The sequence below is a fragment of the Simochromis diagramma genome, unplaced genomic scaffold (genome assembly GCF_900408965.1).
Source record: "Simochromis diagramma unplaced genomic scaffold, fSimDia1.1 OVJJ01000123.1, whole genome shotgun sequence".
In the NCBI taxonomy this organism is placed as follows: domain Eukaryota; kingdom Metazoa; phylum Chordata; class Actinopteri; order Cichliformes; family Cichlidae; genus Simochromis; species Simochromis diagramma.
Window position 1 is genome coordinate 652,501 of NW_024386778.1, and position 18,955 is coordinate 671,455.

The window sequence follows — 18,955 nt, forward strand, 5'->3', positions numbered from 1 at the left end:
AGCTGTTTCACTGTTTGTTCAGAAAACGTTGAACGTGCTTCAGCGTGCTTTCTCCTGTGTGGTGAGCGCACAGGTCACAGGGGCTGAGCGCATTATTCATCGTTTCCTTTGAAGCAGTTGAACTTACTGATTCTTTCTGTAGCTCTGCACAGGTGGTCCTCGTCACCTGGACACTTGGAAATCTTTTGCATAGTCCCAACAGTGCTGACTGCAACCTTCATCAGTGTGTTTCAGCAATAAGGCTGCAAAGGAGACCTCGTCGGTTTTACCCATCATGACGTGTGTCTTATGGGACACCTTGTTAATAACGCAGCTTTTTATACGCCGTCGGTGGGGACTGAACCGGCTGATATTAATTCACACAGAGTGGCAGGACGCCCTGTAACTACTGCCAGATCTCAGCTGGTGTCGTGGCTTTTGTCATTTCTCAGTATCACACTCGTTGAACGTGTGGATCGGATATGTTGTTACCGACGTCTGGTGAGAATTTCATGTCAATAACACTATTAGAGACAGATTTACTTGGTCAGGTGTTCAGTACTTACTTACCCGCTGTATAAAGCACCAAATCACAGTCGCGGGCTGCCTGGGGGGCGGGCAGACACACGGGGCAAAAAGGTGAACCAAGAACTTGTGGATTTCTGTTTAAACACAGACTGCAGGTGAAATTACTGCGGCTCTGCTTGTTTTCATGGCCGAGTCCGGATCGTGAGTCTCCATCCTTACTGCGTCAGCTGTTGGATTTCTGGGAACATCTCCACTAAAGTTTAATATTAACATCGATCTCACGAGCCATAATTGAATCAGCATTGATGCAAGCGTTCCTCTTTCTTTTGTTTTTTCTTCCTGCTGCTGCTTCGAGCCTGATAGACATTTTGGTCACAGTGAGGAACTAATGATTGTACGGCTGTTTAAAGTGTCCCAGTTTGCCATTATATTGAAGTAGTGTGCAAACAGAAGAACTTCCGTAAGAGGAATGCAGGCACCATTAATAAACCTTTGCCTGCTGTGACAAGTCAACATGAGAAATGTCTGTTAGCTGCAATAAAAGACCATTAGCACCAGCTAATGTAAGCTGCTAGCTGTGAGCACAGAGGGCTGCCGAAGTCCTCGAGCCGAGGCTGTTTGTTTCCCCTCTGTCAACAGTGAATAATGTCACTCTCTGCACTGACGCATTGTTTGTAGTCTCCTCTTTCAAATCTTCACATCGCAGATTTTGGCGTGGATACTGCACACCAGAGGACGTCTCACTTTACTGGGAAATGGTTGCATCGGTATAGAAAGAGCTGCGTGGGTTCATTGCAGTATGTTGCCAAATATCCCGGAGTCCAAACGTTATTGGACAGATGCACATAAAAAATACCCCAAATCTGTAAATGGATTTACTTTGTTGTTGTTGCTTTGGCCACGTTGTTGTGATGTTGTCCTTCTGAATGATGACATGTCAACATAGACTGGAACAGCTGTGTGATCACCCTGCTGATGCCGGCGTGCCTCAGCGATAACACCGCTACGTTCGACAGATGAGGGGGGGCTGTGACTCCTGAGCCGCTCCTTTAATTCTTCACACTTTCTATTATTTATTTATTTCTCTTTAGAGAGGTTGACCTTTCATGCTTCCACAGAACTTTATTTCACAACGCTGCTGGGTTTCTTTTGGGCCTGACCTTTCGGTTTTTAAGGCTCAGCAGGGGGGAGTGCACGTCCCATCCTCGTGCCTCTGAAGCCAGTACTGCTGCCACCACTGAGCTCTCGTTATGTTGCTAATAGAGTCAGTCAGCGATGTAAGAGGGCAGGTACCGTGAAAGCTCTGTGGTGACGCACAGTTTAATCTGGGAAAGAAAAGCGTCTGGACGACTTTAAGTTTGCTGAAGATGTTTCATCCCAGAAGCTTCTTCAGTTCTACTGATGAGCAACTGGTGGAAAGTCCCAGATTCAAACCCTGTGGGAGTGGCCCCCCCAGAGGGTCACGGACCCCCTATTGATCCTCTACGTAATCACACGAGCCAAGGTGTGAAACAGGTGTGGGTCACAATCAGCCAAGGTTTCACCAACTGTCTGCCATCTACAATCCACCCACTCACATCCTGGGCCTTCTGACCTCAGCGAATCACGTGGCAGGGTGGGGCCAGGTTGGCTGATTGTGTGAAATGGAAGCATGTCAGAATAATGTTTTATTCTGGTGCTCGTGCGAATAGTTTAAAAAACATCATGTCTTCACGTATCGTTCTCAAACATGAACGAACCTCAGCGTAACATCTTCTTTGTCATGTACTTTTCCCACTCATCGTCTTTGAGCTCATTTGACATTTTGAAGGTGGACTAGTTTTCAAAGGTACGCGTTGTACCTGTGCTGTCTTGTACACAGCTCAACCTTAAAACACTTCTGTTTAAAAAAAGGCTACACGGAGCATTGTTCCAAATTGTCATAAGAATAGTCAAATAAAGCTTTCGCAGCGATGGCGGCCTCTGCCCGCGTTAATGCGTCCGTGGTGTTGTTCAGTAGAAAAGGTGTACGCAGCTTTTCAGTCAGCCTGTGTACCTGGTGAAGTGTCGACTGCACAGATATCATTTTTGTGCAAATGACGCTGAGCCACTGTTTTAAATTATAACTCATCAACCTGCTGACTGCCGAGAGTTGCAGGAAGCTTTTATGGTAGCAGACGAGTTGTGCAGTGAGTCAGTGAATGCATGCTGTCACCTCTTTAAATGAAAGCACTGAATGTTTTTATGTTGCTCACCATTTACGCTGACTGTGTTTTGATGCTGCAGGTGCTGGATGATCCATCGGAGGACAACCTTCACATGGGTATGCACGTCTTTGTTTTATGTGTCCAGATACTTTTGCTCTGTTCTTGCCCTGTGTCTGTAAGCCTGTGGCGTTCGATGCATATGGCGCCGACAAGTGTACGTGTCATTTATTCAGAGATGGTCGTTTCCCTGCAGACCTGCTTAGGGCTGGCGCGTTATGCAGAAGCTCTCCATCAGCAGTGCCGCAGTCAGGCTGTAGAGTAATACGCAGCCTGGTGGCAGCAGCGGTCACAAACAGGCCGAATGAACAAAAGAATGAAATATTTGGTCTCACGTGTTCGTGTTTCCTTCTCTCCCTGTTTCTGACAGTGTTTGAGCTGATGCGTAAGGGGTGAGTAGAGAACCCGTCCTTCTGTCTCTAAATAATTTAAGGCTCACCCACCCACCTTCTCCTCCTCATTTCTCCACCCTTCATCCCTGCCTCGATCACTGCTGCGCTCTTCTTTCATTACTCTGAGCCGTACGGCCGTTTGTTCCACCTCAGGCTTCAAAGGGATTCGTCATTTTCTTGGGTTTTCAGTTCTTGGCGCTGAAAGCGTTTCACATCCTCATGCATGAGCCGCTCCTTCCTACAGTGCTAGAGACATTATGATGCACAACCTTTTGCTGTTATAACCAAATTGGAGTTGAAGGGGACGGCTGGTATCATCCACATGTACACGTCCTTCTCAAAAAAACTAGCATATTGTGATAAAGTGCATTATTTCCTGTAATGTACTGATAAACATTAGACTTTCATATATTTTAGATTCATTACACACACCTGAAGTATTTCAAGCCTGTCATTGTTTTAATATTGATGATTCTGGCATACAGCTCATGAAAACCCAAAAGTCCTATCTCAAAAAATTAGCATATTTCATCCGACCAATAAAAGAAAAGTGTTTTTAATACAAAAAGAGTCAACCTTCAAATAATTATGTTCAGTTATGCACTCGATGCTTGGTCAGGAATCCTTTTGCAGAGATGACTGCTTCAATGCGGCGTGGCATGGAGGCAACCAGCCTGTGGCACTGCTGAGGTGTTATGGAGGCCCAGGATGCTTCGATAGCGGCCTTAAGCTCATCCAGAGTGTTGGGTCTTGCGTCTCTCAACTTTCTCTCCACAATATCCCACAGATGCTCTATGGGGTTCAGGAGAGCTGGCAGGCCAATTGAGCACAGTAGGGGGTTGTGGCACTGTGAGCAGGTGCCAGGTCGTGCTGAAAAATGAAATCTTCATCTCCATAAAGCTTTTCAGCAGATGGAAGCATGAAGTGCTCCAAAATCTCCTGATAGCTGCATTGACCCTGCGCTTGATAAAACACAGTGGACCAACACCAGCAGCTGACATGGCACCCAGACCATCACTGACACTTGACACTGGACTTCAGGCATTTCCCTCTCCCCAGTCTTCCTCCAGACTCTGGCACCTTGATTTCCGAATGACATCCAAAAGTTGCAGCGCTGCTTCTCTGTAGCCCAGGTCAGGCGCTTCTGCCACTGTTTCTGGTTCAAATGCGGCACCTGTAGCCCATTTCCTGCACACGCCTGCACACGGTGGCTCTGGATGTTTCTACTCCAGACTCAGTCCACTGCTTCCGCAGGTCCCCCAAGGTCTGGAATCGGTCCTTCTCCACAATCTTCCTCAGGGTCCGGTCACCTCTTCTCGTTGTGCAGCGTTTTCTGCCACACTTTTTCCTTCCCACAGACTTCCCACTGAGGTGCCTTGATACAGCACTCTGGGAACAGCCTATTCGTTCAGCAATTTCTTTCTGTGTCTTACCCTCTTGCTTGAGGGTGTCAGTGATGGCCTTCTGGACAGCAGTCAGTCTTAGCCATGTTTGCGGTTTTGAGTAATGAACCAGGCTGGGAGTTTTTAAAGGCCTCAGGAATCTGTTTAGAGTTAATTCGTTGATTCAGATGATTAGGTTAATAGCTCGTTTAGAGAACCTTTTCATGATATGCTCATTTTTTGAGATAGGACTTTTGGGTTTTCATGAGCTGTATGCCAGAATTATCAATATTAAAACAATGAAAGGCTTGAACTACTTCAGGTGTGTGTAATGAATCTAAAATATATGAAAGTCTAATGTTTATCAGTACATTACAGGAAATAATGACTTTATCACAATATGCTAATGTTTTGAGAAGGACCTGTATGCGTAAATAACTTTATCCTTTTCATATGAAGCTGTTTTAAAGGATGGATTTGCTCTCTTACTGCCTCTGAGTCGGCTGCTGTTAGCGTAGCTGTTACACACTGCACAACATCCCAGTATGGTAAATGAATGGTAAATGGCCTGCATTTGTATAGCGCTTTTCTAGTCCTTAAGGACCCCAAAGCGCTTTACACTACATTCAGTCATTCACCCATTCACACACTGGTGATGGCAAGCTACATTGAGTCATTGCCGAGGTTTCAGTTACCAGCGCTTTGGGAATCCCCTCGTTGGTAACTAACTTCAAACTGTGTTCTCTCTGACATCTTTTGGAGGTTGAACTAAAGACATGGGAACGTTTTTACAACATGCTGCTTATAACGAAAGATTGAATGAAATGCTTCGTGCTGGGCGACTGACAGGTTAACAGCTACAAACATTTGTCTGGAAACGATCAGGTAAAACGACTGGACTGAAGATTTGTCACAGAGCAGTCAAAGACCTCCACAAAGTCTGGAACTGGAATCTGAATTATTGCTTCAAAACCCTAAAAATGAAGACGAATCACTGCCCGCTCTGCGTGAGCGTCGGGCAGGTTGATGTTCACTTCATAGAGCTTACAGTCACGCTGTTATCTTTGCTGTAACAGGCGATAACAAAGCAGCTCGTTTCACCCATGCAGTCACTGCTTTGCTGCTCTGACATGAAGCTGCATTTAAAAGCCTGAGCAAATGAACTGTAAGCAGAACAAACACGGCAGCAGCCAGTCTGTGTGAAAGCGTAATGCTTCTGTTAATGTTCATAATTTGGTGCTGCAAAGCGTCACCTCCTCATTAACAGCTCCGAGTAACACGTGGAGACTGGTGTGCAGCTTTAGAGACACAGAGGGTTTTTAAAAGCATCCAAAAAGAGAGCACAGACGCTCACACACAAAAGTACACTGACATTTCTAAATGTGTTTTCCTACACACGTCAGTTATTAATGAGCAAAAACGATATTATGATGTATTTGTAAGGAACAAAGTCATTTAAAAGTATTTGTTGACGTCTGTTTCATTCATTAGAGACAAAGAGGCAGAAAAATTTAAACGTTTGGTGAAGGCAGAAGATGTTTGATCAGATCTGTGATTATTACACAGAAGAGTCAGCTGTTGGTTTGTTGTTTAAATTGGTTTTTAAAAATATGGATGATGCTCAAAGATAACGTTGGTTCTTCACATGTGAAGGATTTAAATGGATCCTTGTGGAGATATCAACCAGCCCTTTCAGAGATTTGTTCCTTATAAATGTGGAGTTTGAGATGGGATGAAACGAATGTGAATTCAAACTTACAGTGATAATAAATGTTTATAGAGATATCTGTCTGCATGCGGTGTTATCCATCGGTATCAGTGCGTGATGGAATACGGAGCGTGACGCAGGAAAATGCTGGGATGATGTGGCTCCCAGCACCGTCTGCAGCGTCACAGTGTTGTTGAAATTACAGCGAGGGCTTCGTTCGTGTCCTCGTGTGTAACTTGCTGTCATCCAATCAGACGCGTAGCTGCCTGCTGCTGAGCGTCGGAGCTTAAATCTGGATCCCATCTCAAAGTCACATTTAGAGTCAACAGCACAGCTACCAGTGAAACAACTGTTACACATAATCTGCACATTTGTCTGTCACGCTGCCTGTGTTGTGTGTGTCTGCGTGGATTTGCAGCCCAGTGATGGAGGTGCCCACAGACAGTCCTTTATCAGAAGAGCAAGCTCGCTTATACTTCAGAGACGTCATCCTGGGTATCGAATACTGTAAGTACCACACACCCTCACAAAGTGACTAAAAGATTCAAAGCAGTCATTTTAGCGCCGTGTGAGATTGGCGACCTGTCCAGCTCTGCCTCTCGCCCTGTCGCAGCAGGGAGGGGCCCTCTCCATCTTTGAGCCTCTGTCTCCTCCGTCACTATCCAGCTTCTATTAAACGATACAGCTTTGCCCGTGCCCAGGCCTCGTGTGTTGCAGATGATTAATTTCAGCAGGCGATGATCTTAATCGTTTAGGAGCAGTGCCGTGTCATCCTGAGCTCCATGGTGGTAACAATGGGACAAAATGGAAAAGTACAGTCACCAGTAAAGCCCAGTCACCCAGTGCTAATGAAGCAGGTTCCTCTGATCACACAGCTGTTTGCTAAGCATTAGGGTTTGTTCCCACTTTAAGTAATGATGGATTTCAAAAGTCCAAATTGTTCCAATTACAGATCAGTTCAACCTGCTTCTGCTGATTATTTCCATTTTTTAAACCTTATAATTAAAACCTGCGTTTGAAAGGAAAAGCTCTTCCCGTCACCATGTTCAGCTGACAGTTATAATTACTCGTTAGTGTTCATGTTGACATTTAATTACAAGTAATATTGAAACATTGTTTCAGTACCTAAAATACCTAATGGTTGTTTTTTGGCAAATCCTGAGGTGGAACTTTGGAAACTGATGAAACAATAATTATAATGAGCTCATATGTAACACTTTGTTCTGTTGTGTGTCAGTGTCTGTTTCTCTCTTTATGTCTACAATGTAACGTAGCATTTCTTCTACATGATCCCAGTTGTATTTTAGTGTCTTCACGGTTGGCAACAAGTAACATTTAAAGAAGTCAAACGGAGCGAAATTCATTGGAACCAGCTGCTGTGGTGAAATCGTTCACCAAACAATATTTGTTCAAATGCAATATTTACAATTTGTGCTCATGTTTGTTTGTTTGTTTGTTGTTATTTTTGTTTGCTTTACATTGCATCCACCATGGCAGGCGTTTACACCGCCATCCAACCAGTGAAAGGTCACTGGTTCCTCTTTGAGCTTGAGCCACATAATATAATATTAACCTTTATAATGCAATGCTTTGTTAAAGATTGAAATAATTCCCAACAATTTTGGCTTGTTCCCGAATTTGGGAACCTCCCATTTGCTGAGAGTATTTATTTTCCTCCAGTTTGAACACCAATCAGGACGCAGGCTGAAGAAGCGCAGCTCTGCCCTCATAATGACACAATCACCACAGTCTGGGCTTTGTTCTTCCCCATGAAGACGACATTTCACCACCTGCCCTCTGCCCTAATGACATGTTCTCAAACCTCGGTGTATACGAGTAAAGATGCGACCTGAGGATCCTCAGGCTGCGTTCCGGGTTCTGCGTTTTTCCAAGGATAGTTCCAGTTTGTGTTTAGAAGCTGGAAATATTCCAGAAAACAGAAATAAGCTTCCACGTGTCCAAAGGGGAAACTTGCGCTCTCTTCTTTGTGTTTTCTTTTTTTATCCCAGTGCACTACCAGAAGATTGTCCACCGCGACATCAAACCCTCTAACTTGTTACTCGGGGACGATGGCCATGTGAAGATAGCAGACTTTGGAGTCAGCAACCAGTTTGAGGGCAACGACGCTTTGCTGTCCAGCACTGCTGGCACTCCGGCTTTCATGGCACCAGAGACGCTGTCAGATGCGCGAAAGAGCTTCAGTGGAAAAGTGAGTGAACTCGATGAACATGAAGAGAGTTTAAAGTGTAGTGTTTGATGTGACCCAAACTGAAAACGCTGAACCCGAGCCTCCAACTCCAAATGACAGCTGCTGAGCTACGATCAGTTTCTGGCGTTTAGCCGGCCCAAGAACAAGGAAGTGATCGACACCGGGATAACGACAGTGGTCTTGTGTTCAGTTTCCATCGAATGAATCAGAAATGTTTCACGTTGTTATTTCCACAGTTAGATGATGAGCAGTTCTGTCTATAGCAGATAAGCTTCCATCTTTTTTATCGTGATGAGGCTGAATATAACGCACAGCCGCTGATTGGACAAACCACACACTGTATATCAGCACAAAGGCCTCACGCCAACATGAGGACCTGACACTTGTTGGAGATCCCACGCACAGCAGCAGCAAATCAAACCGAGTCCAGAGTCCAGACCTGAACCCGGCTGAGGTGGTGCGGCGGGATCTAAGAAACTGATGAAGCCAAACAGAAAACTCAACATTTGTTTTGGTTTAATGACATTGTGTGTTTTTTATTATGTCCTCATACGTGAAACCTTAAAATTGTAGAGGGTGGACACTTTATGAGACATTTCCAGTCCTTTAGAGATTTGTATAATAGTCCTTTGATGGTCCTGATTGTTGCCGTAGTCCTTATTTCGGTGAAATAAGCCAATTGTTTTTAACGTAATTAGCAGGTGGATGTGAGCGTCCACACGCTGGAGCTGCTGCAGGGAGGGGTTAAGACATCAACATCACCAAATCGTCCCTTTTCTCCCCTCAACCCTCCATCACAGACTTTGTCAGGTTATATTCTGCAGTTGTCTGAAAGGACAGACTGGTGGATTCGCTCAGACACTGACCATGAACAAGGGGCCGGAGCAGCTGATTACAGACAGAAGCCATCAGGGTGTAAGAGTCACCGGAGTGCCTCCGTCTGCTGTTTTGGGTTTTACAGCATTTTAAGAGATGCACTTCTAGTTTCTGCCTGATGACTCGGCCTCTGTAAAGATGTGATTTGGCCAAACTGTTTTCAGAGGATGTGCAAATCAGCAGACAGGATGCTTCATGTCACATCTGCAGCAGTACATCGTGTGGCTGAGATATTGCACAGGTTCAGAGGGCTGCTTTAATCATCCGTATCTATCAGGGATCACAAACAGATCCGAGCTACAGGGAGCGAGGGGTGGGGGGCACATGTGCCGCTGCTATGTCATCACATAAATTCATCTTCAGGGTATCTGACAGTAGCTGCCCCCAAACAATAACCTTAAAACGACTCTTGTCCTCTAAATGTTTCCCATTTATCTGAATATAATGTCACTGCTGGAACTGTCTTACAGGCGCTGGATGTTTGGGCCATGGGGGTTACCCTCTACTGCTTCGTCTTTGGAAAGGTAAATGTGACGCCTGCCCCACAAGTGTTCGTTTAAAAGCATAGAAGAATGTGTCCATTTCACATTTCTGCTACTAGTTAACAGCACCTAGTGGGTGTTGAGTGGGAGCGCTGTCTGCCACAGTGTGTGTTTGAAACAGCAGCTTTCTCGTGCTGTCGTTGAATGTAATGAATCCAAGCGGCCGATTGCTGCTGTTGTTCGTCTCTGTCGTCTTTTCTGATATTGGCCCGGTGCAGCAGTCATCGTGCATGTGTGTTCTTGTGGTTTTCACCTCCTTTCTTCTGCTCTTCCTGCAGTGTCCCTTCATTGACGAGTACATACTGGCGTTGCATAATAAGATAAGGACCAAGCCTGTAGAATTCCCAGAAACGTAAGTTTCCACTTTATTGAAATGGACAGTCATCATCTTCACTTTAGTTATCCTTCGTCTGCAACGCGGTCACGAAAACGTCTTCTTCTGTTCTTTTTCCCCAAAAAGCTTGGCAGGATGAACGTCACCAACATGTGAATCAAAACGAGCTGAAAAAGCAAACGGAGGCTTCAGCAGCTACATGAATACAATCTGCTCCACAGTTGTTTTTCTTTTTGACTAAAAGGTCAAAGAAAAGCTGGCAGGCCTGCTCACTGCAGGGGAATATCATAGAGCGAATAAAAGACAGATGTTAGGCAGTGGTGGAGGAGGACACGCTGAGAAGGGAGAAGAAGTGAAGAAGGGCGGTGTGAGGAGGTGTGAGGACAGGGCTCAGTGTTGGTGTTGGACTGTGTCTTCCAACAGCCGCGTTCATTAAATCCACACATATCTGTTCTAGTCCAACAGAATGTAGCAGATTATTGTTAGCTAAAGCTACTTAGTATCGTGCGTACCTTCCTTTTTTAAATTTGTGTGTGTCATAAACGGTGGAGCATGCACGTCACGCACCGCGGCCTCCATCTCTTTTTTTAGCGTCTGTGGCATAAAGACAATAAAATGCAATTAGCGAAAAGGTCTCATCATTTATTCATCTGAACACTTGAGTACATATTTTTGGCTAACTGCTTCTAGCATTAATCCAAGCTGACTATATATTTTAACAGTTTAGCCCTTTTGGCTAGCTAGTGCACTTTACCAGCTGCTGCTTGTGTCAGCTGGTTACTTCTAGCTGCTAATTTATTTTTAACTACATGTGGTATTTTTGTGTTGTGGCTGACCAAATATAAATATAATTATGTCTGTTTGTCTATATGACATTACTGGCATGCAGTAAGCCTCCCTTTCAGTTACAGTCACCCCCTCAAACAGCAGCCAAAGCTGCCTGAAGTAAAAAGTGTTCATACAAATACAGACCATTTACCATTTTCATGGCTGCTTATAAATTTCTTTCACTTAATAGAAAAGCCTTTTTTTTTTTTTTTTTTTTTTTTCTAAGAGCGGTTTGGAATATGTGGGAGGAGTTAAATGAGCATTTCTTACAAAGAGCAGAAATGACGGCTCTGTTACACAAAGGGGCCAAAATATTTCTGCTGGCTTCACTTTGTCCAACATGTGACGACCTGTTGGCAGTTTAATGCCGAGCCTGTGTTTAGACTGCATGTCAGTGACCAAATCTTCCAGCGGTGAATAAAAGTTTTGATTCGTTTTTGGGACGTTTTTTTTCCCACAACGAGTCCAAGAAATGAGTAAATGATCTTTTGCATGTTAACAAACACGGCTTGATACAGGAGACAGCAGAAAAGTCATAATTTCATGCTGTTCCTGTTGAGTGTGTCTCATGTTAAATGCAATCATAAGATTACCTCCTCAGGTAAACATGATGGAAACATGTGGGTCAGAAAACTTTTCCCAAATCGTCATTTTGTTTTTTCTTCAGGCCCAAAATCAGTGAAGAGCTGCAGAATCTGATCTTACAGATGTTGGATAAGAACCCCGACAGCAGGATCAGCATCCCAGAGATCAAGGTACCAAACTGATGGATGATAAGAAAACCAGCTCAGATTACTGTCCTTCAGCTTTAGCACCTTCTTCATACTTATAAAGCATCGCTGTGATTTTCTCACTGCTGATTAACACATGAGATTGTGACCTCACTGTGTTCCTACAGAGTAGTTCTTAGACAAACTGAGTGTGTATTAGTGCCGTGGATGGTCCACAATCATGGCCCGATCACATTCCCACGCCCCACTGTGTCTCCATCACACAATCTAATCATGAGTCATGTGACTCTTTTTCTGTGTGTTTGTGGAGATATGGAGGCTCTCGGGCGTCGTGCACGTCCTCGTGCACAAACACACAATGACTCAAAAACCAAAAAAAGCATTTTTATTGTGACCTTGCACACAGCGTTGGCTCACCTCGTATTTTAAAAAGAAGAGGCTTGAATATTTCCTGTTAATGCAGCTGTTACAGTCGCATGTGTAGTGTGAAATTTGCATTACCTCGAAAAGTCGGATAAATCTGGGACAACCTGGCATGTGCATCTGCCTGCAGCAGATCTGTCAGCTGTGAGCCTTCAGCAGAGTCAAAGGAGCTCTGAGTGCAAACAAAGCAGGCCATCCTTGGGCTGCTGGAATCAACTGACAATCGGAGACAAACATGCAGTGAGCTCAGCTGCAGAACGGTGTAGTAAACGAAGTGCCGTCATATCCAGTCAAAGGCTGATTCAACAGTATCTAATTAGAAAGGCTGTAATCAGCCTGAAGAAAAGAGGCTTAAATATACAAATACACAGGCGTGACACGGGTATCTGTGAAGCACAGCAGAGACATCACATGTTCCCATTGGGTCACTAATGTTTGACAGAAAGAGCCTGTTTCATTCGGCACATTTAATCAGCTAATATTTATATTCAGCCTTTGTAACTGTCTAAATGTTTGGCACACAGTTGGAGAACTTTGCTTTCTTGCACCTCCAACATAGAAAAAGGGAAATGCAGAGCAAATCCATCCCGCCCTCTCTGCAGCCCACAGAGGGTCTCGTTGCGTGAAGTGGAAAATGTGCAGCAGTGATTGGTCAGTGAATGTCACTTAGGTCACACTGATGCCTTGAATCACCTACGACGTCTTACCATGTTGGTTCTTGCAGAGTAACACTTGTAATCAGTACTGAGGACTGTAATCTGAGGACCGCCCAGCCTGAAACAAACCTTCCTGTAAACGTAGGAAAGCTCGCGTTTGCCATTAAATCATTGCTTGGACACAAGCTCGTAAACTGACTGTATTTACTGCTGTGCGTTTCTGTGAACCTCTGGGTGTCAAGTTATGAAAGTGCCCTATTTCACTGCGGTCCATGCCCTTTCAGATGGACCCGTGGGTGACCCAGGGAGGTGCTGACCCCCTGCCTCTGGAGGAGGACCACTGCTCTGTGGTAGAGGTGACAGAGGAGGACATCCAGAACTCCGTCAAATTCGTTCCCAGCCTCTCTGCAGTGGTAAGAAACACAGAGTGTCCTCCGTTTATCAAACTGCTGCATGCAGCAGCACTCAGAGTAGCTGCTCTTAACAACCACAGCCTTCTGTCTGTTAACCAAAGATGTGACAAAGCGCAGCCAGACAGAGGGGCGGGGTTTCATCACTGTTCAACCATAAAAGAGCCAAATGAATGCATTTGAATGTCTCCATTATGTGTCTCCTTAAATGCACTAATGTTGCATTCATTTGAAAGCAAGCTCGCATAATAAGCTGTGCAATCACTGCAGACCCTCAGCCTGGGCTTCTGTTAACTGTGTTGGACATTATTAGTCTAACGAAATGAACTGAATTAGGGAAGCTGAGGACGGTATACTGCACACCAAGACCAGGGTCAACACAGAATAAGTGAGAAGTTTTCCAGTTTAAAAAAAGCTCATTACAGCAGCAGGTTACATTATATGTATACATATACAGCAGTAACACAAAGTCCTCTATGAGCAAGCACTCGGTAACAGTGGGAGGGAAAAACTCCCTGTTAACAGGAAGAAGTCCTCCAGCAGAGCCAAGAGGCAAGACGAGACACGCTGGGCAGGAGAGCCAGAGATTAACAACAACGAATGATTAAATGCAGAGCGGCGTATAAACAGAGAGTGAAGACGAAACACTCAGTGCATCATGGGAAACCCCAGCAGATTAGTCCTGTTGAAGAATGAAGATCACCTGATACGTCGCCACAACATTAGTAACAATATTAGAGGAACATTGTAACCACTTGTCTGCTCCACATGTTGAGAACAGTGTTTTCCCCCTGCATGTCTGTAACAGTACGGCGCCCCCTGCGCCCCCTCTCATGTAACTCGTGTTCGTCCCGTGTTTGTCTGTTTCAGATCTTGGTAAAGGCCATGCTGAGAAAGCGCTCCTTCAGTAACCCTTTTGAGTGCCCAAGCCGGCGGGAGGAGAGGTCCATGTCTGCACCTGGTAGTCTGCTCATGTAAGAGTTCAGCTTCCTGATTGTCTGCAGCTCAGTACTTGCTTATCTTGTCTTTGAAGACGATCTTTTTGCTTGAGATTCTAACGTAGATCTTTTCTCCACACCTGTCTCCTTTCTTCTTCAGGTTAAATAGCGCTCATTTTTTTGCAGCAGCAGCTGCTGCTTCCTTGTGTTGCCATAGCATCATAATTCACTCTTTCATTGTATGCAGTGGAGCTTACAGCTTGTATAAGTGTTTCTTTGTGTGTTGCTTTTAGCTCTCAAGACTAGAAGGACTCAGCGTGACGCAGAATGAGCTAGTGCCTCAGGCTGAGCTTGATTTGTCAGTAACGTGGATTCAAAGTATCACAGGTGTCAGTGGCCAATCGGCTCGTCCCGTCCCCGCTGTGCATTTTCAACTTGTATAGCCGAAAACAAACAGGTGCACGCACAGCTGTTAGCAGGTGTGTCGTGGGCACCGTGGGACTGTCTTCTGATGATGAACATGCTGCTGCTCGTGGACCGTTACACGCTCGGCCGTCAGAGCCGCTCTCTGAGGTGAAGGTGTTTTCACAGCATATGGATGTTTGAATAATACTGCCCCCTGCTGCACAGTGGAAATCCAACTATATGGCTATCATAGAGTAATGAATACAATTCTGAGTGAGTACAATATGTTTATGTAAAGATGTCAGATATTATTAATATAAGCATATGGACACATAACCAAAAACCACTGGAAAGCTCTGAGAGCCTTGATTTCCTCCACGTCAAAGTCCAAGTGGAGCAGAGCTGGTGGGATATTTTTCTCCTTTGATGAGGGGAAGCAAATGAATGCTAATGGCTAATGTGACTGACAGATGCTACCAGTGCCAGACGCTTTTTTTCACCAAGATTTGTGGGGGAAAGATGACGTAGCTGCTATTATATGTTGTCCTATTTTGATGAAACATCACAGGTGGCAGCTTCTTGTGTCCATGGTGACTGTATCCAGGGAAGCTTTGCTGACTCAGCAAAGATTTGAGTTTCTCACTAAGCTACAGTTTCTCAGGCTGGAATTCAACTAGAAAATTTCCGGCCTGCATGTTTGAAATTGAATGCACCATTAACACCAGTGTTCCCATGCAGCCCACCAAAGTATATTTGGAGACAAATTTTCCCCTTTCTTTCATCCAGAAAAAAAAAGAAGTTCATCAACAGCCAGTTTGAGTGGAAAGTCCCGTCGCTTTATTTTGAAAGTTCTGCTGCAGCTAAACCCAGCCTTTTGTGGCTCGTGCTTGTCTATCAGGGTCATTGTATTGACAGTTGTCAGTATCATTGAGCTGCTGCTGCTGCGCTGAACTGCAGCTGCAGACAAAAGTCCTTTTGCTCTGGTTATCGGCGCATCCTGAGTCAGAGTGCGGTTTTCAGATTCAGCCACAGAGAGGCCTTTAAAAATGTGTTATTTACTTTGCAATGCTACGATACAAATGAAACTCTGAAGTGTGTGATCATTTTTGAAAGATGCTAAAAGTGCAGCTGGACCCTACGTGGTGGGGAGGCGGGTTTCCTCCCACGGGCCTGCGTTCCTTTGTCCTCTCATATGTGACTTGTCCATCTTCTCTCCCACTTTGCTGCAGGGACTCGTGGCCCTTCCGGCCCTCTTTTAAACTTCAGCCCTCACTCAGGTAACACTTCGTGCGAAGCAGTCCGGCCTCTGTCTGTCCCACATCCTCCAGCCGCTGCTCCCATCATCATTTTCGATCCTTAAACTCGTGCTTGTCCACATCACGAGATGTGAGGGCAGAGCAGCCTTCCCCTGCTGTCGTGTCCCTGCTGCTGTCATTTAAAAGCCATCCTACGTCCATAAAGCCTTCTGTGTGTTTTTGATATTCATCATGCATCAACAACATCCAGACCTTCTCTAATTAGCAGGCTTGGTAGTGTCAGCATTTAGATAATTCCCTCTCTGCTGCTGTCCAACCTCGAATGATCATAAGAGCTGTGACCCGTGTTTGTGGTTTTTCTTGTCTCTTTTTAGAAAGGCCAGCACGGGCGATGGACCCAGAGAAGGAGAGCTGGAGGACCTGCATGAAGATGAGCCCTCCTCTTGAGTCCCAGCGACCCTCCTGCGTGCGCAGCGTCTTCTTTATATCCACTTACGCCTTCATCCACACCTCAAAGTGGTCACACAGTGCAAACGTATCATTCTGCACCTGAATACTCTAGTTTTTTTGTTTTGTTTTTTGGGGAGAAGTTTGTCATGTGACGTACACGCTTGCTTCTGCGCTGTGGAGCTGTTTTATCCTCAGCCGATGTGAGGAACACGAGCACGTGTGTGGATCATCACCGGTTTATTTTGCTGGCCTGAAACTGTATTATAGGCAAAGACAGACGAGTTTTTCCCATTGTGCATGGCGAATATTTAGACCGCATCTTCAGCCTGTCTGCAGCCACCTGACAGGAGGAAACAGACCTCAGCATGTAAAGGACACTGTACTGTCTCCTAAGTGAACTACGAGGCTTTCATTTCATCAGTCACTGTAATGTTGTACATACGTGTCTTGTGGTATCTGCTGTGTTATTGTGAAGACCCTTTAAGCATATCTGTGCCAACCTTTATTCTGAAGCAGGTGCTTCCTGCGCTGCCTTCAGACACCTCGATCGACTGCCTGGCAGTGATCGCAGGGTGACTGCGAGCTGTGTGTTAGTCTGTCCTTCACGCTGCTTCTCCTAATGCGTCGTCTGTGTCAGTCTGGTGGTTCTTGTTTCTTTGATGCTCTGCTGTTGGATTGGATGTGTTTGCGATCGGATGGGGAAAGTTTTTGGATGGTGAGAACGAACGTAGTGGAAAAACTGATGTTACTCTGTATATAAGCACTGTTCCAATTTATACGTTATTTATAATATTAATATATTGTAAAGTTCTTGGATGCAGAGCTGATTTTAAAGCATAAATAATCTGCATACAAATGAATCACTGAGTGCTTTGTAGAAGAAATCGAATCACGTTGTTCGTTATTATATTAAGGAGAAGCGCCAAATCATTTTAATGTGAAATGATGCATGCACCTTTTACTCTCAGGAAAACTGACCTGCTCTCTTTTTAAACAGTCTGTCACCTGTGTTGAAGCGCATTCACAGAAGAGGAAAATAAGGAAACTGTGCTTCAGAGACAATCATCAAGTATCAGATACATTAGTGATCGTTTCCCCTTCAGCTCCGTCTAGTGGACCATGCAGAGCTGTCGCTGCGACGTCAGGCTGCTCCCACATAAAGCCATGAAGGAGCAGAAAATTCATCCAGAAGAGCTTCAGGCGGACTCTGGACAAAGAGCAGCAGACGGAGGAGGTGCTGGAGCAGGGCTGGTGTTTGTCCATCCGCAGCTGATGGTGTCGTGTTTTTGACTTCATGTTTTCATTTTGTTGTTGCTCTTGTTAATTTGAAGTTTTGGTGAGCTTTTAGAAAAGGGCGTGTTTGTGTTGGCACAACGTGTCAGTGCAGCGGCAAACTTCTCATTATAATAAATGGGAACACAGATAATGCACGCGCTGGCCACCGCAACATCACTGTTTCCTGTAAACGTTGACATCTGCTTACACAGTGAAGAGGAAGAAAAATATAAAGCATGGCTGTCCGTGAACACAGAGTTGTGTTCTCGTGATTTTCCATTTGATAACCTGTCAAAGTGCCAACAGTAGATGCTGACGATGGCCAGTGAATCAGCTGTGCACTTGTGAACCCTCTACAAATGTGGGCGTGGTGGATAAAAGAAAGAGAGACGTGTCCATTTAAAGGTGCTTGGTTTAACAACGGGACGTGTCCTGGTGTGTTACCCCTGTGGGGGGAGAGCTGGGGGAGCGCTCGGAGCAGCGTTGTCCTCTGGCTGGTTGATGCAGCTCGTTTCCTCCAGGGAAGGATGCTAGCTTAGGCACGAGGCGTGCAAACGGGATTTCAGGCCGTGTTGTTGAGCCGGCGTGTTTAATGTCCGCAGGGACATGACGTCATAACTGCTGTGACGTCAGTCATAAACTTTATCATCATCCTGACGTTTTGATGTTCAGCTCTAAATGAAAGTGGCGCCGACGCGCTGCACACCTTTAATGAAGGCAACCAAAAATGTCACATGACGTCTTCTGTTTGACGTCACCTGTTTAAACGCTCGTCCTTCTGATTCTCGCGTTTTTATTCTGGGTGTTGTTGCTGGACGTTTGTGGGTCAAAGGTACTTTATTGTTGTCTTTACAGCTCTCGACCTTTAACCTGTGTTTTTGTTTATGTTCAAATTCTTGCACTTTTCCACTTAAGTATGTATAACGTCATTATTGTGAGTACGTTTAACACTACTTCGGCCATTAAACACTGTACAGTTTGTGTGTGTCCACCTGTGAAACACCGTATGTGCTTGTTGTCTAATCTCACTGCTGACAACATGCAAAATAGTGAAATACTGTGAAACTGTACGGAGGGGGCAGGTGTGCGCTCAGGACATTCTCACTGATCACTAAATATCACAACAACAATATTTAAACCGTGCGATTTTCCTCTGTGGCCATTTCACAGTGGAAACCCTAGACTCCAGCATAGATTAATCCCAAAATATGTCAGTTTGTTCATACGGGTCTATTTTCATTCATTTATATTTTCATCATTCAAAACCCTTGAATGATTTAAATGGCCATAAATCAAAGATCACCTGTGCGTGACCTTTGAAACCCTGCATAATTAGAGTATATCGGTTTAAGCCAGGCGACCCTCCCGTGGATTGATCAGACCTGCTGCT

General features: G+C 45.0%; 1 protein-coding gene across 3 annotated transcripts in view; it reads left to right on the top strand.

Moving 5' to 3' along the window:
• Positions 1 to 18,570, top strand: part of camkk1a (calcium/calmodulin-dependent protein kinase kinase 1, alpha a) — a 49,719-nt gene extending 31,149 nt beyond the window's left edge. For 2 of the 3 annotated variants that reach the window (XM_040011062.1, XM_040011053.1), the window contains 11 exons: positions 2,773 to 2,809; positions 3,121 to 3,142; positions 6,651 to 6,739; positions 8,242 to 8,441; positions 9,788 to 9,841; positions 10,138 to 10,211; positions 11,689 to 11,776; positions 13,116 to 13,244; positions 14,112 to 14,215; positions 15,814 to 15,861; positions 16,215 to 18,570. In XM_040011062.1, coding sequence (XP_039866996.1) covers positions 2,773 to 2,809; positions 3,121 to 3,142; positions 6,651 to 6,739; positions 8,242 to 8,441; positions 9,788 to 9,841; positions 10,138 to 10,211; positions 11,689 to 11,776; positions 13,116 to 13,244; positions 14,112 to 14,215; positions 15,814 to 15,861; positions 16,215 to 16,287 — 918 coding nt within the window. In that variant the 3' untranslated portion in view covers positions 16,288 to 18,570. The remainder of the gene's footprint in view (positions 1 to 2,772; positions 2,810 to 3,120; positions 3,143 to 6,650; positions 6,740 to 8,241; positions 8,442 to 9,787; positions 9,842 to 10,137; positions 10,212 to 11,688; positions 11,777 to 13,115; positions 13,245 to 14,111; positions 14,216 to 15,813; positions 15,862 to 16,214) is intronic. The other variant, XM_040011070.1, reaches the window with a different exon arrangement.
• The last annotated feature ends 385 nt before the right edge of the window (positions 18,571 to 18,955 follow it).